The sequence below is a fragment of the Chamaea fasciata genome, unplaced genomic scaffold, assembly GCF_029207755.1.
Source record: "Chamaea fasciata isolate MVZ Bird 193981 ecotype frontalis unplaced genomic scaffold, bChaFas1.0.hap1 SCAF_9, whole genome shotgun sequence".
Taxonomy (NCBI): Eukaryota; Metazoa; Chordata; class Aves; order Passeriformes; family Sylviidae; genus Chamaea; species Chamaea fasciata.
Window position 1 is genome coordinate 16,793,232 of NW_027094094.1, and position 24,026 is coordinate 16,817,257.

The 24,026-nt window shown below is 37.7% G+C and overlaps 1 protein-coding gene across 3 annotated transcripts in view; it reads right to left on the reverse strand.

Annotated features, from left to right (window-relative positions):
• Positions 1-9,230: 9,230 nt before the first annotated feature.
• KIF20B (kinesin family member 20B) overlaps positions 9,231-24,026 on the reverse strand; it is a 33,508-nt gene continuing 18,712 nt past the window's right edge. For 2 of the 3 annotated variants that reach the window (XM_066191227.1, XM_066191226.1), the window contains exons 21-34: positions 21,752-22,949; positions 20,289-20,427; positions 19,884-20,006; positions 19,387-19,447; positions 18,634-18,759; positions 18,240-18,376; positions 17,120-17,275; positions 16,044-16,220; positions 15,318-15,482; positions 13,786-13,989; positions 13,331-13,408; positions 12,469-12,616; positions 10,969-11,111; positions 9,231-9,455 (exon numbers count right to left, since the gene is read on the reverse strand). In XM_066191227.1, coding sequence (XP_066047324.1) covers positions 9,378-9,455; positions 10,969-11,111; positions 12,469-12,616; positions 13,331-13,408; positions 13,786-13,989; positions 15,318-15,482; positions 16,044-16,220; positions 17,120-17,275; positions 18,240-18,376; positions 18,634-18,759; positions 19,387-19,447; positions 19,884-20,006; positions 20,289-20,427; positions 21,752-22,949 — 2,933 coding nt within the window. In that variant the 3' untranslated portion in view covers positions 9,231-9,377. The remainder of the gene's footprint in view (positions 9,456-10,968; positions 11,112-12,468; positions 12,617-13,330; positions 13,409-13,785; positions 13,990-15,317; positions 15,483-16,043; positions 16,221-17,119; positions 17,276-18,239; positions 18,377-18,633; positions 18,760-19,386; positions 19,448-19,883; positions 20,007-20,288; positions 20,428-21,751; positions 22,950-24,026) is intronic. The other variant, XM_066191228.1, reaches the window with a different exon arrangement.

Consider the following 24,026-nt stretch of genomic DNA (forward strand, 5'->3'; position numbering starts at 1 on the left):
GCTGGATGTGCCTCTGACTACACTGGTCTCTGTGAAACCTCAGCCTTAGTTCAAAAAACAGAGCACATTACTGCCAGACACTAGAGGACATGCCCTGCCATCCATCCATCCATCCATCCATCCATCCATCCATCCATCCATCCATCCATCCATCCATCCATCCATCCATCCATCCATCCCTGCACACACTGTTGTGCCCCTGTATTCCCAAATCACCTGTGCGCCCTGCACCACCTGAGCCTACTCCCGAAATCAGCAGAACCCCCCCTTCTGCAGCAGTGCCCACAGCAGCCCATGGGATAAAAGCTCTTGAATCTCAGGGACAAACCAGGATTTGCTCTGGAGGAGCACGCTGCAGCTGCTGAGAGACTTTCATAGTTAGCTCATTCTGTGTTCTGTGTTTGGAAGCAGAAACAAGAAGCTTGTAATGCTGCTTCACCACTTGTCTTCAGCTGTTCATTGAGGTGGAATATTGTGGATAAAGACTGACATTAGTAAGACAAGTGACTGGAACTATAATTAATAGAATAACCTTGCTCTGTCCTAGAGGAGTCTGATGACAGCATTTCCTGACAACTGATCTTTTTTTCAGATGAAAAAATTTACCTTAAGTTTTATGTGCCAGCATGGGAAAACTACAGGTGGAACACATCTTGCAACAATTCTTTTTTATTCTCTCTACAGAGCAAAATAATGCTCCAGTTTACACAAAGTAAAAATCCATCTCTTGATAGAGAGAATTTTTATGATCATTTATGTATTTTATTTACTGTTATTTATCCCCGGAGAGCCTGAAGTCTCATAGTTAACAGCAGATGAAAATTACTTTGTTAGCTTTTTCCTTAAAAGCACATAAATCTCATTACATATAGCAAATATTTGTCTCTAGAGAAAACAGATTTAAACCTCCCCATAGATTATAAAAGCTCCACTAAAGCAAGAAGCTACACAGAGCCAAAACGACATCTAAGCCTACCCCAGGCCCCTGTGAAGTGGCCAATTTTTCTCACACCCTCCAGGTTTGGCCAGTGGCCCTGTTGCACCACAGGACATTTCCTCAGAGCCAAAGATCCTGACCCTACACACCCTTTCTAGCCCAGTGTGTCAGGCACAGGATTACAGCACCCTGGGAAGAAACCTGCTGGCAGCCACCTTCAAATCAGCCTCCAGCCAGAGGCAGTCAGCAGCTGATGATGAAGACCAGGATGGTGATCAGGAGAACCACCACCCACACTGGGGATAACAAAAGGAGAGCACAGGGAATGAGCAGACATCTAGAAAATACGACCTTTCAAGGAAGCCTGGACATCATAGAACACAAAAGATGATCTTTAAATGCATTGAAGTAGTTATAAAGGGGTTATATCCTGTGAGGACAGGACAAGGAATAATGAACTGATATTGCAGCAAAAAATCCAGAGGGCAGGGAAACCTGAGGGTCAAGAGTTTTTGGACTATATTTCCAGAAGGATCTGGACTCCAGTTCTGAAGGGCTTTGATACCAAATTGGGCTACTCTCTGTTATGGATGCAGCAGAGAGACCTGATTCTTGAAGAAACCATCTGATCCAACCCTATTCCAGTCTCTTATTCCTATAGCTTTTTCTCCTTTTTTCCCCCTTTATTCAAGACATTTTGCCTTCACTCAGTAATCCTTTCCCTATCTTTTCATGGAGGTAATCCACCCTATTTTCCCCTTAATTTTCTGTTGTAAAGCTTACTGAAACAGTCAAAATAATAATAAAAAAAAAGTACATGAAAGGCATTTGAAGCCAGCAAGATCAAAACAAATGTGAAATGTTTATGCCTGGATGTTTTCTGAAGTTTGGGTCATTTAGAAGGGAAAAATAAATCTCCCAGAGATATGCAATGTAGGGTATTTTCTGAGGATTGTTTCCCACAAAAGTTGACTGCAATTGAAATTAAGAATTAGCTTTATCCTTTCCAGAGATGTGCTATTCTTTTGTGCTTTTGTCGTATCCCTCTACCAGAGACAACACCTGACAGCCTGCAGACACTGCTAATCTCTGTTGCAGGAAGATTACATCACTGACTCTAAAAAGTCTTTTTGCTGATGGGCATCTTAGATAAATATCATCTCAGGTTTATAGCCTCACATTCTTATCTTTCCTAGCTTCATGGATAAATTCACAGCTTTCAGGGAATGCTTTTGACAGAATACAGATCAAACTGGGGAGAAGTGGGAATTCAGATTTCTGCCATGCTGGTTTTTGTTCTCACTGGTTGCTGATGGAGCTCTGTGAGGTTTCTCTGGTCCTAAAGGCATGAGAAGGTTGATGCTAAATTGTGGAGACAGACTTACAGGACTGCTTTTTGTCAAAGGTTTGTGGTGTTCACTAAGGGCAGAAGGCTAGAAATGTGGCAGTTTTGCTTAATTTGTTTGGTTTTCATCCCTTCATTGTTTGGAGTCCTACAAAGAAGCTGTGCAGAGACTAAGCACCCATCAAGGAAAAACTATTTAAAATATCTGAGGTAGTCTAAGCTTTATGCTTCTGCTGGTTTGAAGCTCTGCTCTCTATAGCAGCTGCCAACATTTTCTCCAGCTCCCTGTTTAAATAAAATCATTTTGTCAGCACTTGCCTGTCAACGAATCTCTGGTAACAGCAGCAAGTAATTCAGTACTTCAGAAACCTTTTTTTGATCAGTATCCATGAAACCATAACTTTTGGTTATTTTGGCATACTCCAAGCCACATGTTTTTTACTTTTTATTCAGAACTCATAGGTTGTGTGTCCTAAAGTATTTTCTTCTTTCTACAGTCCCTCACAAAACCTTCTTGCAGGCAAATGTCCACAGAAGCCAACCCAATCACATAAAATTGCACTGAAGGAGAGATTTTGGCACACTGTGAGAAGTCAGTCAGGATAGCTGGAACAATATAGCAGCTAAAACAGACATTTTATTTACCACAGAGGCAAATTACTCCAATTTGATTTACAAATTAAATCAATTTCCAGACTAGGATTTTCCAGGATAGGATTTTCTAACAAAAAGGGATGTATGTTCTCAACACAATGCTGTAGTCTCCTCTTTCTGCTTTAGTCCTTAGTGTATGTATATGTGAATGGCAGCAGTGAAAAGCAAAGTTGCGAGGTATGAAAGAATGATTCCATTATCTAAAGTTTTACAATTGCTACATTCTCATATCAGTATTCTCTGCCAAACCAGGGTGCTTGGCTGATATCCACGTACCTTGGGTATCCAAGTACACAGAACAAGAGGCAATAGGCAAAAAACTGATGCTGTTCCACCTGAATAGGAAAAAGAACATTTTTACTGTGAAGGCGACCATGCCCCAGAACAGATTGCCCAGAAAGGGTGTGGAGTCTCCCTCACTGGGGATATTCAAGAACCATCTGGACACAATCCTGCACCGTGTACTCTGGAATGGCCCTGCTTGAGCAGGGAGGATGGACACAATGGATGGCTCACTGTAGTCCTTTCCAACCTGATCCATTCTGTGATTCTGTCATGACTGGTGATCTGCAGAATCTCAGGTCTGAGTGTAGTTTTAGTGGCTTGTCCAACACTGCATCTATCATGACCTGTTCCCAACCATTTGCGGTTAGTTTTAGTATTTCCTGTGCCTTTAGTTAAGCAAAACCAAACTGACAGCAACCAAGGGAAAAAGATGTCAAAAGACAGAAAAAGTAAAGGGTAGTTTTGAAGTTCTCTGCCTACTCTTTTAATTCAATTCAGTGCCGTGCATGTGGTAATAAATTAATCAGCTTTCATTCATTTGTGTATTGACATTTAAAAAAAAACTATTTAAGGGCTCATTGGATCTGGAATTCAGTTTTTTGAATTAATAAGATAATTTTGTTAACTAACAGAATCTTAAAAATCTCAAACATTAGATGTTTAAAAAATAGTGAGAGGCGTTATTTTGCTTTAGCAATAAGATCTCTCTCAATAAAGTTAAAAACAAAACAAAGATTGATATTTTGGTTCTGCATGTAGGCTGGGAGAAAAGGAATGAAGTGAAATAATGTTGGATCAAAAGGGAACTAAGAATATTCAGCCCATTCCAACTGTAATAAAACGGACCCTCAAGTGCTGTTTTACTGTAGATAATACTTTACTGAACTGTAAAACCAAAATACTGATAAAGGACATAAATCTTTATAAGAGAGTGGATAAACAGCAGAATAACACTGCCTCTATTTCAAAAGCTGTAACATATTAGAAAAAAAGCAAGAGAGGAAAAGAACAAAGGTAGAGATGTCCACTGAGACTTGTTTGCTCTCAAGATGGCACAACTTCAGCACTTTATAGGTATCTACAAGAGCAGAAGAACGTCAGCATGGAGAGAGCCAGACTCTGCAGCAATTTCAGGGAACATTAGCCCAGGCTGAGATCCGTGTTGGTGAGACACCTGCACCCGAAGGCCGGGGACAGCTCCACCAGACAGAGGGGAGGCTCACCTCAGCCATGTCACTATCCAGGTCAGCCAGGTTCAGGAGTCCAGGGTGCGGCTGCCACTCTGAGCAGGCAGCAGGAACTGCTTAGAGGCACAAGCTCAGCAGTACAGCCATAGCCTGGTTGAATGGGGACTGGCCCCACTGATGCTCCAAAATCAGCCTGTGATCTCATGAACCAAAGGTTCACCTGGCAAAACTTCAGGGGCTGACCATGCTGTGCCTGCTTTAATTTACATTTTCCCTAGTAGCTATAATGCTAAGCAATGAGGAGGTGAGAAAGAGAATTTTATTCAGTTTTTCGAAACTCTCTTTGTAACTAAAAATGAAAATTCATTCTGAGAATGAGTTTCTTTGGGGATTAAATATTATAAATGTGTCTGAATCAAGCAGGACATTTAATTCCTGTAAATCACAAATGATAAGCAAATATGGCTTGCATGAAGTGTGGCTTGCATATATTTTACTGGAACACAGATTTCTACCTCCCACAAGACTGAAATGTTTAAGTTACGAAGAACTATGTATTTTGGCAATATCCGTGTAACAGATATTTTTTTCATCAGTTAAGTTTATTGCATTAGTAAATAAGAGTTACTCCTTAAGGAAAATTCAACTCCAGAATTTTTCTTTCAAAAGCTGTCATGAGAATCAAAGAGACTGACTGTACTTGCTATTTAATTTTTTATTACTTATTTGCATTACTAGAGTCTGACTATGTTTATGAAATTTAATCTACAAGGAAGAGAAAACTTACTTTGTGTGAGACTGTCCAAGTGATTTCCTACTGGGAACTCAGTGTTTCAGCTTTGCCTAAGCAGTGTCTGCAGGAGTCAGCATTTCACTGGGTGTTTTTTCTTAAGCAAGAAGTTTAACAGTCAATATTGGTGATGAGAACATCTATCTGATCATCTTGACATTATCAGTAGATGCTAGTGGAAATAAATACCATGTGGTATTTCATACATGGACATTATATGCTTAAAAAGATGAAATATATTAATCTCAAAGCATCACATTCAGATTTTTTTTTTTTTCATAAAAGGTGAAATTGTTGTTTGGAAAACAAGAATCATTCAAATTTATTATTTGGATAATATATTTTAGCTGGATAAACCACCTGGAAAGAAAGACATCCAGAACATCTTTCTCACAGAGTTTCCAAAAAGCCTTCACTTCCCTAATTTCAAAATTATTCTTTGTACCACGTAAATAAAGCAAGAAGCCCAAGACTGTTTCTTGGTGACTGCAGAAAGTCCAGTGCTCTGGAATCTGAATGCTGGGTGATTTGCACTTCAGAACAGGAAAACTTAAAGAGGTGACTAAAAGATATAGTCTTTCTCCTGACCTCTCATCACAATTAAGGAAAGACAGAAACACTTCAACATAAGAAGCATTCAATGGGCACAATTGTTCTTTTCCAAAGAGGAACACAACTTATTCAAGTACGCACATGAACACCACATTTAATGTTATCAGATCAGGGCTAGTGACATTCCTCCCTACCAGGAGAGGAAGAAGTGACCTTTTCAAGTACCTGTGAACACAGAGGTGTCTCTGTAAAACCACTTTCCTCAGGAATTCGGTCACTGCCTCTGTTTCAAAACCCAGTAATGCTCAAAGCATAAGATTCCTTCAAATCCACTTTTCAAGGGTTTCCATATTACAGAAGTAGCATGCTCCTTCTGTAGAGAGTAAAGGCATGGACCTCTTCATCTCTTCTCAGAATGCCTCTGCCTCATGAAGATCTTAAATCCCAGATACAAAGATAGAGCTAAAACATGTTCAAATCATCATGGTGGTTAAGCCAGAGCTTCTAGGGGGAGGAGAATGTCAGCCTGTGAAGCAGCATCTCAACAAATCCCTGAAACTTCCTTTCCCACATATGATCATAAAAGATTTCTTCCAATGAGTAAAGACTTGGACTGTGACTGAAATATTTCTTTCAGAGAAGGAAGTTGTGACCACCTATGTGTTGAGCAAAGCCTGAGACCTCCAAACACTTCTTGCATTTAGATGCAAAATCTCAGTTCCAGTGAAATCATGGTCTAAATAATTCATCAAAACCTGAAAAGTAACATCACGTTGAAGGTTAAAAAGCTGATGTATCTGGGAGTAAATGCATGTAATTTTATTCCACTTATCACAGGGCAATAGGGAGCTCAGAGGCTTTGTAGAAATGACAAGCCAGGCAGTTTATCTGTTCCTCAGCCAACTACTTAGCAGTGCCCACGGCCTGGCTCTGGCTGAGAGCACTGCAGCAGCCCAGAGGGCTGGAGAGAGAGGGGAGCCAGTATTGTTGTTTGCTAGGACTCCTGCTAACAAAAAGGCAATGCTAAAATGAATTTGTGTAGTAATAATGTCTTTTGCCCTCGTCACCTCACAAAGAGTCAGCCTCGATGGAACTCACTGACAACACGGTGTCTCAAAAAATTGCCAATAACTTTGTATGACACCCTATTGTCACAGCAGTTAAATGTCAGCGGGTGTCAAACTGATAAAACTGCTGTGTTAAATGCTCAATTACTCTTTTAATTGGGGGAACTTATCTTCTCTGCCAGTTGTGCATTATGAAAATGCACACAAATAAGTGTGATAATCACCAAACACTGACCTTTTTAAAAGGTCGATTTTGTAGCAGCAGAGCACAAGTAAATACACTATTGGGGGGAGGGGAGGTGTTATACAGTGGAAAAGAGTAATTAGGTTGTTCTCATGATGAAAGTGCTGTTACAAAAAAAGTTCTTCTGTGATATAATCACATATAGGTGATTATATTTATTAATTTTATTACATTATTATGATCATATTATATTCAATATAGGTGAAACTCAATTAGCATGTCTTGCTCTAGATTGTTCACTATGGCTCTGCCTCCAATGTCACATAGTCAATAACTTTCAGATTTCTGGGATGGAAAAGTCAGCTAAAGTAATTCACAGAGCGCAGTTAATCAGTCAGTTTCAATGGCCTTGTGATCACTTCAAGTTACGGTGTTTGATTTTGCAATCTGGTCCTGAGTCACACTGCTGTCTACTGGAAGCATTTGTCCAGGTCTCATTAACACTGGAAGGAGATAATAGCTTTTAACTGATTAGATTTTTTTTTTCTAGGTACTTTTACCTCCCATGTTAGTATTATCTTCCCCCCTTTTCAGTGCTATCCTAAAACCCAAATCAAAGTAATATAGGATAGATATAGCACACACCTTTCACGGTGGAATAAAACACTGATGCATCCTCTTACAGTATTCAAACTTCTGAAACCTGTTTCTCATTAAGTTCAAACAGCGTAAGATTGTAACTGTTGTACCTGGAACACGTGTAAAAAACTCTGAGATGGCAAATGTCAAATGCATCTACTGCTGTAAATTCCTTAGTTTAGTACTTGTGTAGTAGCTGCCTGTCTCTCCTGGGAACATAACTCTATGATCCCTCTCAGATGAGTACTAACTTCCACATTGGCATCCGCATGCAGAAGTGTCTGATTATCACCAAGCAGTTAAACTTAATGAGGTGTTTAAATATAAATATGTAACTCCTCTTTTTTTAACCTATCCTTTTTCCTTAGAAATAAACTTCGATATCACAAGTGCGCAAGCAAGGTAAAACTAATTTGGACAGCAACTGTGATTCTCTTTTCTTCAGAAAATAAAACCGTATTCTACTGCCAGCTGCTTTTAAGCCTCCTGTCAAACACTCAAGTAAGCCACTCATGTCAACTTACTTCCATGCTTCTATTCTTTAAGAAATTGAATCAGTAGGAGATGGCATGGGGACATGTTGCCAGCCAAAAACCTTTCAACTGGCTCATCTGACTACAGCCAAGGTGTTAAAAGTCGCCGAGGGGAGGATTAGTATTTGGTGTCTTGCACAGAGCCCGTGCAATCATTTCTGGTGTTGCAGAAGTAGTTGAAGGGATATTGACCAGATCCCGCTGGGGCCAGGCCTCTGCGCCGATTGCTGCGTGCTGGGCAGGAAGGCACAGGGAAAAAGATCTGGAGGGCGAGGACTCGGGCAAGAGACTACAGTCCTGCAAGGCCCTGCTCTGAAGCTTCTTTTGCGACTCTCGGCTAAATGGGATCAAAGAGTGTTAAACCAAAGCAAACCCGCAGTCCCTCCCGGCCGGCTCCCCGTGCCGCGGTGTCCCGGCGCCACCTCCCGGGGGCTGCGCTCCTCAGCGCCCGCACAGCGCCCGGCCCTGCACACACCCCGCGGCCGCCTGCGGTCAAAGCAGTTTTAGTTTTCCTCTCTCACAGCACCAGAAAGGTTTCAACCACGTTCAAATACTTGCGTTATTTACGGGAAGCTATCCTATTGCTGAAACATCATCCCAAAAATATTCCGCTCCCTTTTTCACTTCAACTCAGGAAAGTCACCCCCCTCCGCATCAGCTCTCTGACCAAATGGTGCCACTGCTCATCCTAGAGTTAAAGGCTTGACCTCTATGAAGTACTGTCCTCATATTTTCCTTCCAGAAGCCTTTACTTTGTAAGTGGAGTGGCATATGGATTTAAAAAAACCCTAAAACCTTCATCAAAAAGGAGACGAAGTTGAGGTAAGCATTTTTAGCACTTTTTTGAATATTTTAGAATCAAAGGATATACAAGTATCAATGTGTACTCATTTTTTCCACTCAAAGTCAAGGCAGATAGGCTGCCTGAAAAAAAGCAATTTAAGCCATCCCACACAGGCATAGCTCTTACTGCACAACAAGTAAGTTATGAGCACTTCCAAAGACACTGTTCCTAGTAAACAAAAAAGTTTCACACACAAGGTTTTTTTAACTTCTCAATTTTATTTGAGCCAGAACAATTCTATACAAGTATATACATATTTTGAAGAATGACTATGTACCTATTTCTTCCTACATACAATGAGCTGGAATAATAACATGGGAATAGGTCCCAGCTAAGAAATATAAACACCCCTTTGGAAGGTTATTTTGCTAATCTCGATCGTAGCCGTCGCTTGATGATTAGATGATCGCTTTCTTTCTCCTTTTGTTCTACAAGGATCTGAAAAAGATGGATTAAAAGATGGTTATTCAGCATTTCTTCAGAGACAAATGACATTCACCTTCCAGAATGTGTCCAACTGAATAGTTTCTTTCCAGAATCTGTTTCCAGAGTTTTACCCGAGTAACTCTGGTGAAATTTACCCAATCCCTGAAAGGTGGAACAGGCTGACCTGGGAAGTGGTGCAAACACCATCCCTGGAAGTGTTCAAAAGCAGTGTGCATGTGGCCCTTGGGGATATGGTTTTGTGGAGCTGATCCAGTGATGCTGGGTTAACAGCTGGGCTCAATGGTCTTGGAGATCTTTTCCAACCCAAAAAATTCCATTATTTCATTACCTTTTTTTTGTCAGAGGTCTCCAGAATCGGGAGACAATCTTAGTGCATCATGACAAGCAACAAATTCCAAAACATAGAAAATCTCATTTTTGCTGGAACAAATACCAAAGTCCAAAGAAAAATATTATCTGAATGCAGCTCTCACTTCTAGTCTCTAATATTAATTTTCTGATCCAGAAAGTGTTCAGAAAATATTTTTAGCCTAAATTTCTCTAGCTTTCTCTGACTTCCCCAGGATTCAGTCTTTCACCTTTTCTTTCACTTCAAGCCTCTTAACTTATTTTGTTCAGCACTTCTGCCATTTTCTTCTTCCTCCTACAGACAGCACTTTGGGTTCTGCTGCATCCATTCATACAATTTACAGAAAATTCAATAGGCTACTCTAGTATGGACAAATGCTTACCATAGCATAGGGAATAAAGGAAGGAACAGAATGAAGAGGTGTACTTCCAACAGAGTAGAAGAATGCTCAGAACTCCAGTTACTGTCTAATCCATAAAGTTAGATTTCTGAAACAATACATCAAACTCTGGCCTGCATGACTCTTAGACAAGTTTAGACAGAGCCACTAAATTAAAACACATATCCAGAAGGCCATTTAGACTGTGCTTTGAAAAGCATGGATGTATCCACATGCTATTATGCCCAAATATCACCTGGGCATAAATGGAATTGAAAAATACTTTTGGTGCTCACTTGTAAAGTTAATTGTACATGCAGACCTTTATTGTGTTTCAAACATATCATTCCAAATCTGTGGATGTTTTACTGGTCTCTATTTCTGTTCTCCCTTTATGCTACACTTAAATGAACTGTAAGTACTGGAAAAACAAATTAAGACTTCCTTTTTGTAGCAGAGAGAAAGCAATCCTCCACACACTACAAGGTATCTGTGAGTCCAGATGGGAAGGTATCTCTATGATTGCTGTATCACCTACACAGTCAGTCAGAAGTCAAAGAAGCACAGGTGAGAAAACAGAAAAAAATAAGTAAAACAGCAGAAAGAAAATACCAAAAGGAATGGTTAGGTAGAATAAGTATATAAGTTGATATTTTCAAAACTCTTCTGCAACTCGATTAGACCTTCAGATTTGTCTTTTTCCTCTAATAGTTAATTTTAATATAAGATTACAGAAGAACATTACAATGGTCAAAACAGGAATTTTAATCACTTACTGAAGAACCAGGGATATCCAGAGGGCAAGAAATGTCAGTTGAATACAGCTTTCTCTTAGCTCGTTTTGGCTTGAGCTCATTTTCTTTGACATCTTCTGGCTCTGCAGACTTAGGAGAGCTTATTGTCTCAATAAGCTTCTTTGCTAGAAGACAAATTTTATCATAAATACATGTCACGGTTTTGTGAGCCTCAAAATTCATGAATAAAGTAGGCTTTATTAAAACAGTTTAAAGATTAAACCAGTGTAGACCAAATTTCAAATATAAAACTTCAGAAGTGGTATTTGACTACCAGTTTTCTGTAGGTGGAAGCAGTTTTCCGTAGCTTCAGGTGCAAAAGCTTAAAGGACACATTTAAAAGGCACATTAAAAATCAATTAGGATTCAGATATCACTGGGATCTCACTTGAAGATGACCAAGTTGAACAGGATTAACTTTTGTGCTGACAGAAGCACAGTGCAGTCAATTTTTTCAATACCTTTTTATAATTTTATCAAACTAGTACTAGCTCTATAAAGAGAAGAGTATGTGCACTAGAAAAAATAAAAAAGAAGAAATAAGTGATACTGTTATACAAAGAGGGAAACCATACAGGACATGGTAATAAAGGTTATAACAAAGAAGTCATTTGCTCAAATTAAGTATTCAAATTAATGATGAAAGTTGAAGTAGTCTAACTTTGGCTTCCATTGATAATATTAAATACTGTGCTCCTGGAACCAAAAGTACAAACATAGAAAAATTTAAATATTTCACACAGTTATTATCTAGACTGTATTATGTCAGATAATTTCAGATGTACTCTGCAGCAGGACAAGCTTTCAAGTTGATACAGGAGTTTATTTTAACTGTCCACATTAAAAAATTACCAACTTTGTTCTAAAAAAATAATAGTGTCTTTTAGAACTAAATACTGGCGAGTCCTTGTGCCCTCTGTAATTTTATTTTTTTAAAAACACACAGTAACCCAGAGATCATTCTTACTGTAGGAAAGAATCAAAACATATCCTTCAACCAAAAGTCCAAGCAATTAAGTCTTCCCAAGGCTATACCTAAACTTAACAACATTTATTAATTGCTCTATAGTCAGTTAAATGAAGTTTTCCAAAGATTTTCATGAGTCACTGGCTTTCAGATTTCATAAAATTAACGTACACCAAAAAAAATTAAGAAAGTCCCCACAGCAATAGAACAAGGTAAGATTTGGAGTTTGGATTCAACCCTTGATCTCTTTAGAGCAGCAGGGCAGTTTCTAAAACTGTCTTTACATGTAAGTAAGAACAGAGTAACTCTAACATTTTGGGCCTAACAGTTATCATTGCTTTTATGATAAATATGCAGATATTTCACACTTCACCTTTCATTCCACCTGGTTTATATTTTATTCTCAACCTAAGTTTTAGAATTATGTGGTGCACACAACCAAGATAATCTTTTCTTCTCTGGCATTCTACAATGGCCAGAGAATAGGGAATAAGCCTTATTTATACTGTACAAACCTTTAGAGTGAATTATAGTAGGAGAACTTTGGAAAAAATCACCAATTTTCTGCAGTGTCCCATCTTTCTTCTTGGCTGACTTCTTATTTAGAGTAGATTCTTGCCTTCTTAAGGGGTATTCTTTTCTAAGAGATTGTGTAGTAGCCATCTGTACAGAAATACAGGATCATTGTTTAAGCTGAAAACTGACTTAATCATCTAGTTTCAGTTTATTTTACTTCGTTATTCTCAAGCTGACACATTGAGCTTTGCTACTGGCACCTTTGTTCAATTTCGTAATGATATCACTACAGCAAGTAATGTAGACAACCTCATTTCACAGCTAGAAGAAAGAACATCACCAAAGATTCACAAAATACATTTAAGAGCATGAGTTACACAGGAAACAGAGGTTACTTTTTTTTCAAAAGGCAGGTTCAAAGTTGTAGAGTATTTTACTAGACAAGCTAAATATATAATTATATTAATTATAAATAAAAGAATCTGATGGGGAAATAAATCTCTCACCCTGTGAATCTGCCTAGGTTACTACTATGGCCTAAAATAATATTTTTGTAATTGTCATATATACAGATAAGCTGCTGTTTTACTTCAAAGGCATTGCCTTTAACATCACACTTTAGTAACATGGTCAAACTAAGTCTTTTTAACTACTCAATATGCAACATCCTTCCCCTTTGACACATTCTTGGCAAATACACACCCTTTGGCATATAGAGCTAAGTAGAAAGACACCATAAATGTTGAAGAATCCTGCTGAAATATATAGATAAGATACTTCTGCATAAGATTATTTGCTCTTTTCATGACTCTATCTTTACAGAAAAGGCTAAACTGGCTAAAAAATTGGCCAAAATCAAACCTTTTTTTTGTTGCTTGTAGAAGGTGAATCAGCCACAGGAGGTTTTGCATTTCGCTTGTTCTCACTTGTCACAAAATCCTAAAGAAAATTGGAAGAAATTATAAGTGACACCAATGACCGCCTAAACCAAAATAAACCATTTTATAGAACTGATCTGTAACCCCACAGATCAGAGCTGGAGACAGCAAGAAATGGCACTGTCTGGGAGAGAGAATTGTAAAAGGTAAAGAGAAAGTGCAAATGAGGCACAAAGAGACAGTCTGGATCAGCTGAAGTCTATGACCTTATTCAACACAGGCTAGAGATGCACCACTTGGGAGACATAGGGGTTAAATAATAGGCTACATAAATCCCTGGGATCTCAGCAGAAAATAAGAAGTTAGAGTTTTATAACTGATCAGAGTAATAAACTGAAAAGCTTCATAACAGATACTATCAGTTGGTTGAGTTCACACCTCATTCATCTCTACACTCTTCCTTTTCCTTCTTGACTTGAGCATTTTAACTGTTACTGGTGAGGTGCTGCCCTGGTGCTTCACCTCCATCTTATGGGGTTGCAGAGGTGTGAACTGGATTTCCATCTCTGGTTTTGGGAACCGACTCGTTTTTCCATCCTCTGTGGACACCTCAGTAGAGTCCAGGACAATTTCGGAATGGTCCTGCAAATACATGGAAATTGTAAGAAAACAAGTTTTAAACTAACTCTGAATTAAAGGCTATATAATACACATCACCCCCATCTCCCACTGGATTGCAAAGTAGGTGTTCTATTTTCCAGCTGTTAGCTTTCAGAACACTTACAACAGGAGTGAAGAAATCAACTACAGCAGAGTTTAAGCCTTCTTATCTAAAACCTTTCTTGTTACATTTTGAACTTTTTTGTATCTATGATCACAGAATTTTCCTTGCTGAACTCAGCCCGATACTTTGTTTTCAAGTAATTTCTCATCAAGGCCAGAGACCTTAGCGATTGTCTCCAACTTAACTCTGCTGCTCCTTAGGGACTAGGTGATGGCAGCTTAAGTGAGAAAAATATAGTATTTCTGTAGCTTATCTTTAGGGAGCTCTCTTCCCCTTCTAGAGAACTCCTGCTGTTCCTCCTTATGTTCATTCACCCTGAAGGGTGAACCTACTTCCTCTTGAAATGGAAAATGATAAAAGCTCATAGAAAGCAAAAAGCTAGTTCTCCAACAGTCTCTGATGGGATTCTGTGAAGGAATCCCACCCAGAATCCCAGCAGCACTGCATTCCCAGGAATGGAGCAGACTAAAAAAGTTGCCCAGGAATAGCCTTTGTCATTAGCTAACAAAGCTACACACAGGTTTCCTACAGTGGAAGGAAGCAAACCCCAGTCAGCCCTGCCATTGGTCACACATTTCAAAGGGCTTATAGTTTTTTCCCAGATGACCAATGCAATAATCAGCCACTTCATATGCATCACTGAGGTGAGTTTTCAAGAGCACACAGCTGAAATCAAATATAATTATTCACATGATTATACTATACAGCTTTTATTTCTACTTTTATGTACACTTCAAATACTGGCTTGGTGTTGTTTTAAGTAGGATGCAAGATACTGCTTTGCTCTTATAAACCCCATTAGGGCTGGTAAATCACAGGATCATCTCGCTACACAAAAGGTGACAACATGAAAGTGGTTTGAGTTGAAATCCCCTTAACACTGACATAATCAAACTGAGATGACACTAGAAACAACATGTCTCCAAAATCTCTAGGACCTGGACTAGTTAACGAGTTTTTGCCTCAGGTGTAAAGGTTCCACACAACATACAGACAGGTAATATTCATTTAACTGAAGTACTTATTTTCTGAGAGTAAGTGTGAAAGAATGAATAAGAACTCAGAACAGACGATACAGGTGAAGTACAAAGAAGTTTTGGGAGATTTCCAGAACTATATACAGAAATATATACTGAAAAAAACCAACAGAATTATAAACATATCATTAATACATAAACAAACATACCTCTTTGTTTACAGACTGATCAATTTTATCCTGTCCTTCTAAAGGTAAAGGTACTTCTGCCAAAGACTGAGGATTTTCATGGTTAATCTGCTGTTTCATTTCCTTTATAAAGTCGTCTTTGTCTGCCAGCTGTTTTTTTAGATCTTCTATGTCAGTTTCCTTCTCCTAATAAACACAGCAAAAATTGCCACAAATTTCAGAACTGTCAAAAGAAAGTAATATATATGACAAGCATCATTATGACTACTTGGTCAGATCGGTTTTAGAACTGCAGGTGAAACCAGTCAGGTATCCAATACAAAGCCAATAATTTAATGCCTCTATGTAAAGTGAAGAAAAGTTTTATAAGGGTCTGAGGAAACATAATGCAAAACTTTCTATTTTACTATACTTATTTAGAATTCTAAGTTCACCTCCCATTTGCTCACGAACTCCTTGGTGCTGTGAAAAAGACAACAAATGGGAGAGTTGTTTCAGATAACCAGTCCAAATTCACAACAGTGTTTACTTGAACTACTAAATATTTTCAAACTCCAGTTACTATTACAAATTCAGTTGCAAACAAATGTAAAGGTTTTCTTTTAAAATTAGCTGCAAATGGTTTCAATATGATAGTGTTTAAGAACATAAAAATAGAGCCAGAATGCAAAGATCAACTATAGTATTTTGCAGAATTAATGGGTAACAAAAAACCCTCAAAAATCACTCAGAAGAAAGAAAATTGACCTCTTCTGAAGCCGTTAGAGCAGCCTGCTTCAGCCTCTCTATTTCTTTATCTTTTTGCATGGTGCTAGAAGCCAAAGTCTTGAGCTGTACTTCCAAAGCTTCTACTAGTTCATCTCTTTCTTCACGCCACTTTTGAAGATTGTTGTCCTTCTCTACCAACTGTGCAGCAAGTCTTTCCTAAATATTAAAAAGGGTAGGTTAGAACAGAACACCACTTCTACAGGGTATCTGAACCCTTCTGCTAGTTTTGTTTTGCACAGTTAGTATTATTTTATAGCTTTAGTAAACTTAAGAGCCTATGCAGATCTTATAAAGCCCACGTAGAAATAGTTTCAGTACAAGAATGCAAAAGTAAGCCATGTTACAATCAGGATTTCTGTATTTACACTCTTTGTGAAGAGAATTTTCGTTTTGAAACCACAGCTCCTGTTTGCTCACTTGCAGATTTTATTAATTACAAATCTCAGGCAAGAAAAGTCACAGATAAAGTAAAAGTAGTTGTAAGCTCCTAACATCCTCCTGTACTGATTGCAGGTCCACAAAGGCATTGCTAAACTACTTCTAGATGCAAATACAGATTCAGATTGCAGAGGTTCATTTAATAATTTCATCTGACTAAAAAATTACAACCTTGATGCAGTCCAGTAAACAAGGTGCCTTAGTTAATAACTATCAGTCTTCCCAGTGCTAGCACATATTACCACAGCATACTGACCAAGTATTTTCCAAAGAAAGCTTTCTTAGCTTCTGTGGAGCAATTCATTTAAGTGTAGGTTATTTATTGATGTTTTACACACAATATGAAATTTGAAAACTTCATAGTGAGGTGGTAGTGATGGAACAGGAAGGAACAGTCATGTTAACTTAGATTACGTGCTAAGATGTTTTCATTTTATGATCCTCCTATTCTTCTTTTTTTCACACTGAGAACATCTCATCTAGGCTTTGCCATGTGAGAAGCTAAGGGAACTGACCAAGGCCAGCTAGTCTCAAGTGTCCCCACTGTTCAACACTTGACATGTGATTTACTCTGTACTAAAGACACCATAGGACACTGCTGAGACAAAGTCACTTACAATTTCTGCTTGTTGCTTTACATGGTGTTCTCTATCCTCCACAAACTTTCTCATTTCCCTGTTGCGATGGTTCTCAGCCTCTTTTACTTGATTTATGAGTCCCATTTTTTCCTCAAGCCACTTTTTTCTATCAGTTTGATACTTCTCCTCATTTTCCTGATTTGATGAAACCAGAAATAAAACCATAAGTAGAGAGAGAGAAAAAAAGAAGACTTAAAATTCATAAAACCATTGAATGGATTATTATTATTAAAATTTCAAAACCAAAACAGAAACAGTAGCACAGTTTTACTCTAGTATACACCCAGGTACAAGTACTATACTCATTTGTACTTCTGCATTGCAAAAAATTATCAATTTTCAGCATTTCTTTTTCAGAATGGCACATCTTCATGGAATACAGTTTTTTTCCTTGAAGCATTCTGGGCCAATCAGACATATACACCAGAAGTAATGGCAAACAGACACTTCTACCTTACAAATCCCCAAGCTTTTATGCAGCCTTAGAGGACACGTTAGAAAACTAAACTCTGCTTCTAGACTGAAAGGGAAACAAAGCAGTACAGTTTGAATGGTAGGCAGACACAGCAGCATGTTCCTAAGAATGTCACTTCAACCCACAGCAACTTATCTCCTTTTCCATCACAATCAAACCCCTTGTCGGACATTCTAGCACATAAGACATGAAGCACCTGTAAAGTTGCTTAGAAAATAACTCTACTTTCTAACCCAAGAAGGGGTAGAGGAAAGTACTCAGCCTTACAAGGAAGGCCATACAGGCCTTGCAGCATGCACAAGATCTTGAGAGAGAGTTTGATTTAGGAACTGGAGAGATCCCTGGAACTGATATCAGGAGTTGGATTAAGACAACTATAAGAGGAAAGCAGCTACAGAAGCCCTGTGCACAGCAGTAGCATAACATAGGGCAGGGTGCACTCAATTATGGGGCATCAGTGACGCCCTATGGAAGAGATGCTTCAAAGGAAGTTTCCTTTATCAGTGTAATAACTTGCCATTTTGTGCCCCAGGCTCTTGAAGACAGTGACACAAAAAAATCTTAGACTCTTAAATGGGAGTTATGGCCTTAGATTTAAGCATGAATTATATCATTATGTTTTACCTTCAGTTCTTTTTGCAGCTTTATTAATTCCTCATTTTCATTTATGGTTTGTTCCTCCTTTTTGCTCATCTTTTGCTGCCAGTCACTACTGCACTGGTTATTCAACTCTCTATATTTCTGCTTCCATGCTTCCAGTTCTAGGCAGAACACAAAACAAGTTTACTTAATGTATAATTTTAAACATGTATTTGAACATGTTCCCATCCTTCTACTAAAGTAGCTTGTATTTATCAGCAATGATCACAAACAGAAGTTTTGTAGGAAATTGCTATTTGTTATGCAAAAGTAACGCCTAAATAGCAATTGATAAGTAAACCCAGAAATGTAAAGCAGCTATCACAATACACATTCAAAACAATTTTCCTTCCCTGCTCCCTTTCCATGGAGAGATTACCCAAAATTAATCTGTTGGTCTCTTCTAATTTGGCTTCAAGCACATGATCTTGCTCAATCTGAGTCTTTTCTTGTTCTTCTAATGTCATCCGCATATCTTCAATTATTTTTTCCTTTGCACACAGATCTGAAAATTTGAAAATTAATTTACAGATGAGCCTCCTCCTAGTTCCCACCATTCTGTCCCAAACTGCCTTAGTTACAAGTCATTTCTCCATTCCCTGAGACCAAAAACTCTATTATAAGGAAATAAAGCATCTATACTGAACTATCCACATCCCAAATTCTTAAGTGATTCTATTCTCACCAGTTTAATTTATATGTGTGTTTTGGTGTTACATATCAGACACTGGCTTGTATGGCTATGAGAAACTAACTACTGTTCAACTGCTAAATGTTTATCAAATCTCCAGAAACTTTGTGCTAGCATGCACAATAGTGTGCTAGCTCATGCTTTTGCTAAAATGAACAACTAAAATAAAGCCAAGTAAATCTCAATATTGACTAAATGAACACTAATATTTTCTCTGCTTACGTTTCTTAATCTGAGACTGTTTCTTTGCTTACAAATATATCTAATAGGAATTCAATACAAACCACTTTCTGGCTGAGATTTTAATGTCCAGGTTGGAGTGTCTCGGTACTCTAAAATATAAATATACAAGAGTCTCCAAACTTATTATTGACACGATCACTCATTATGTTGTCACTGCACACACACAAAAAAATTGGAAAAGTAACAGCTCTTTCTGACCTTTATGTGTTTTCTCATACTGTTTGGAGATTTCTTCCAGCTTTTCTTTATTCAACTGCTCCTAAATATCACATTGAAAGCAAATTAAAGAAACAAATACATATTGTAGAAATAAATAGCTTTTCATTTTGAATTTAATAAATAATAGGTACAGCATTTAAGACAAATAGTCCCAAATGAATATAGTATAAAGTAGCATTCCAGCTGTTTAAAAAATAAAGAGACATTACTACTAACATATCTAAGTATCACTAATCAGAATCTCTGCAGGTATTAAGTATTTATTTACTAGAACGATTGCAAAATTGTTTTAAGTAAGGCCTGCATGAGAATTTCTTTAAACATCTTCCATTCATCTGTTAAAACTAATTTCAGCTAGCTACTCTTATTTTGACCCCAGCTTCTGTAAGCTTTCTCCAGGTGCTTGGAAAACCTGCCTCGTTAGTAGATTAGTTAAAAATAAATAAGAGCCAGTAAAATGTTATAAAACAAAATACCTTTTTAAGTTGCAGCATTGTGCGCTGTTTGAACTCTAATTCATCACTAAACTGCTTTTTAATTTTTTCAAGTTCATTAATTTGTTTCCTCAGGGATTTCTCCTGAGTTTGCATTGTACAGACCTGCAACAAGACAACAAGCAAAACTCACATTTAGTTATAAGCCTTTAACAATCTCTGTAAGTAATCTAAATAACCAACTACTTAAATTAGAGTTAATTTTTTGCAAGCACCTTCATTAAATTTCAGGGGCTGATAGTGCACAAACGAAGATTCTCTAAATGTATCACTCAAAATAGCCTTATTATGAATCTTTTAACATCCATAGATTGAGATTTGTGAAAACAGGTTTTAATAACAGAAGCCCAAACTTGCAGAAGAAACATTTTGCCTATGGCTACCAACCTCCTTTTGTACTTGCTGAATTTGTTTCTTGGCATCAGAAAATTTCTCTTTCAAATCTGTGTATTCTTCCTCTTTCCTCTGCAAATCTTTTTTCAAACTTTGTACAAGGGCAGAGCTTTCAGAAAGATCTTTACGTAACCTCGGGTTAGAAATTAAGAGACATAAATAACATTAGTCTGACATATTAGCTCAGGCTCTTTGCTGGTTTTATTTGCAAATAAAATCTCAACTCTATCAGATCAATTACAAGCTTTATAATTTCACATTTGGATTTCAATGTCTTACTATACGAGCCTGAAGTAAACTGCTCAGATTCACTTCTGAACACTCAATTTTTAAAAAATATCTTTTTAAGCACAGCAGAGCAACCATTCTTATCATTAGGTGACCTTACAAATTAGAAAAAGCCCAAGGTTAAAATCAGATAAGTTTAAAGTTGATAACTACACCCCAGTTCTTTTAAATATCAAGATGAATAAAAAGAAAAGTGGAAAAAACCAATAACATTGCAATAAATCCTGCAACGTTCTGCAAAGTAAAGAATAATTTTGAGAAGCTTATTTTTAAGTGATCACACCTATTTCCAAGAGTTTCCAGTAAGACATCTTGGACTTTTAAACTAACTAAAGGAAGGCTTTTCAGGTCCTATAAATGACAGTACAATACAAGGCCTCACAAAGAGAAATCCTTTCAAAGCTTCACCAGTACAGGGTTGGGGATCACCAGACTGTCATGCTAAGCTGTACTTAGGAGTATGTGCAATATCCACAGATATGGCACTAAAGAAATCAGTCAGGAGAAGGGCTACATAGCATCTTAAAGCTATTTTTACATAATTGCAATTTCCTTACCATATAGCAAACATAAGTTCTCAGATGCATGTAATCTCCTGTTTCTAACAGATTTGAAAAGTAGTGGGGTGCTGAGGAAAGTTCTATCCTCTGCACCCAGTATTCCTTCAAGTTTTCTAGTAGGCTGTTCACCTAGAATAGCTGTCACCAAAACCATCTGTTTACTCCCTGAGCACTTCCCCCCCCTTTCTTCCTTTCCTTTTACCATTCACTCCTTTCCAAAGAAAACAAGTATATCCCTACTTTTAGACAAGTCACGGGATATAATATTGCACTATGCCATTTCCTTCAGAAAGGGTCTGCAACAAAACTACTATAAATCCCCAAATAATAAAATTTCATTTTATGCTCCTATTTCCCTGCAAAACAGTTCCACATGATTCAGATGTATATTTTTGAAAGAATATACAAACAGGTAAGGTAAACACAGCCAGCAGAATTTCCAAATATAAAATTCAAGTAGAGTATAGAAACTTCTCAAAGAAGCAGTTTGGTTAATCAAGTTTATAAACATGCAAATATGGTATGTCAAAATAAACTGATGTTGAGATAAGGGAGTTTTAACTTAATTTTATTCTTAAAGGGTTAGGAGTAATCTCATGATTTACTTACAGTTCTATAGACTGCATTTGCTCACACTCTTTTTTCTCCTTTTCCCGAAGAGCATGTTTCATGGTCTCCAAACTGTTCATCAGCTGTGCAACTTCATCCTTCAAATTTGCTTCTCGATCACTGAGTTCTTTCAGTTTTTTGTCTATATTAGTACATTTCTCTTGCAGAGCTGCTGAATTACTTTCCAGATTTAAAATAGTAGACTCTTTTTCTTTTAGTTCTTCTTCTAATTCTTTCATCCTGTCATCTTTAGTCCTAAAAGCCTCCAACAGGCATTCAAAATCCCTTATTTCTCCCTCGTAGCTGGCAACCTTCTCCTGAAGCTGTGCAATTACCTCCTGATTTTCTGCAGCCTGTTTTTCAAAATCCTGGGTTTTATTCTGGATTTGCTCTCGTAACTGATTAATAAGATCTTTTTCCTTCACAGACTGATGATCTTGATTTGCAATCTCATTTAATTTTATATTTAATTGATTATTGTAATTCTCACTATCATGAAGTCTCTTCTCTAAGTCCTCAACTTGTTGAAGTAGTTGTTGAATCCAATGACTTTTTCGTGAGGAAGCCTTAATCATAATTTTACATTCTTCCCAAATGCTTTCAATAGTGTGGTGAAAGGAGCTTTCCTGTCTCAGATCTGCTATAGAAGCAGTTTGGAACTGCATGGATAGAGGACTCATTTGAACTGTCTCTGGTTCATGTTTTTGAGGGTCTAAGGAATCCTTCACATTAACTGTATCAATATCCACAGCATAAGATTCTGAGTGACATTCATACAATTCATTGACCTGGGACTGCATTGTTTGAATTTGGGACATTTTGTCAATTGTATTTTGTTTAGCATGTATTACTTCATTATTTGGCTGAACAATCTTTTCTTCTTGTTCCTTATTTATAGTTTTCTGTTTGTCCAATTCAGAAACAGCCTCCTGATATTCAGCTTGACATCGTTGAAGTTTTCCACTTAAGCCAGAAGCCTTTTCTTCAGAAGCAGAGAGTTCAAGATGCAAGTTTGCTTTCTGCTGATTTAACTCTTCTTTTTCTTTTTTTTCTCTTTGACATTGTTCTTCAAGTGCAGCCATCTGACCTTCCAAGGTTTCAGTTCCTTCCTTCAGTACTAGCATTTTCATGTGGGTCTCAGAATTATTAGTTCTCTTTAGATCAAGACAGTGGTTCTCCCAACTCTCTCTCTTATCTCCTAAAAACAAAACCAAAACATCAAAGATAAATAAATCCCCATACAGCTCAGGTTACTTGAAATCAACAAGTCACTAGCAACACCAAATTGTAATTGCTGTGAGGAAAATTAGCACCACCTAAAAGCCACACTCTCACAGCATTTTAGAGTCTTGAAGTTGTTAGAACCTTCTGAAATATTTTATATGCAGTAAAATTTCTCTTGGGCCTCTAGGCATAATTTGCAGAAAGAGGTGTTCAGAAGATTTTTAAAAGTTTGCTACAGTTCTATTCCAGCTTTCTATTCTGCCTCACCAGCAGAAAAAATTTAGCTAATTTTACTAGCATTTGCAACACCTATGAGCCAGGTAACACTCACAGTGATAACCAGTTTCCACCTCCACTGATTCAACAATCCCTTTAAGTAGAGCCAGCAATTACCCATCCTCCATTTAGGGGAGCAATGGTGTCATACACTTTTCTGAGAAGTTTTATGCATGCTCTACATCACCTTACTTTAAAAACAAAGCTAAAAATCCAGCACAAGGTTTTTGGGGTTTTTTTTGCTTTGTGTTTGAAACCTTCCTCTCTTCTCTATTCACCAGGTTTCTAAACTAGATAAAAGGATAACTATTAATAGTCACACCTAATATGTTGCATATGAACTTCTCCAGGAAAGATTTACAACATGTCATTTCAACCCCAAAAATTCCGTTTTTATTAACTTAAGACTGTTTTCCCAAAGTAATGAGCCATTTTAACTAAAATCACATGTATTTCATCACCTTCAAAACTGACTCTAGCTGTATTTCACACAAATGTTTTAGAATCCAATTGTGTCCCTTTAGTAACATGCATGCTATATTTTACTATTAAATCAAGACTAGCTATCTCTAAGGATTAGAGTACCACAGCTATATACTACACGGAGATACTATGGATTCTTGTGGGTGCTGCACCCACAAGGCAGAGTTAGGCAGTCATCTCACTTTGGGACCATTAAGCACAGCTGTACTGCATGGAAACACCCTCTGAAAAGATCCAACAATTTATATAGTCGAGTCACTAACAAAAGGTCAGTCTGAAGCATTAGCAATAG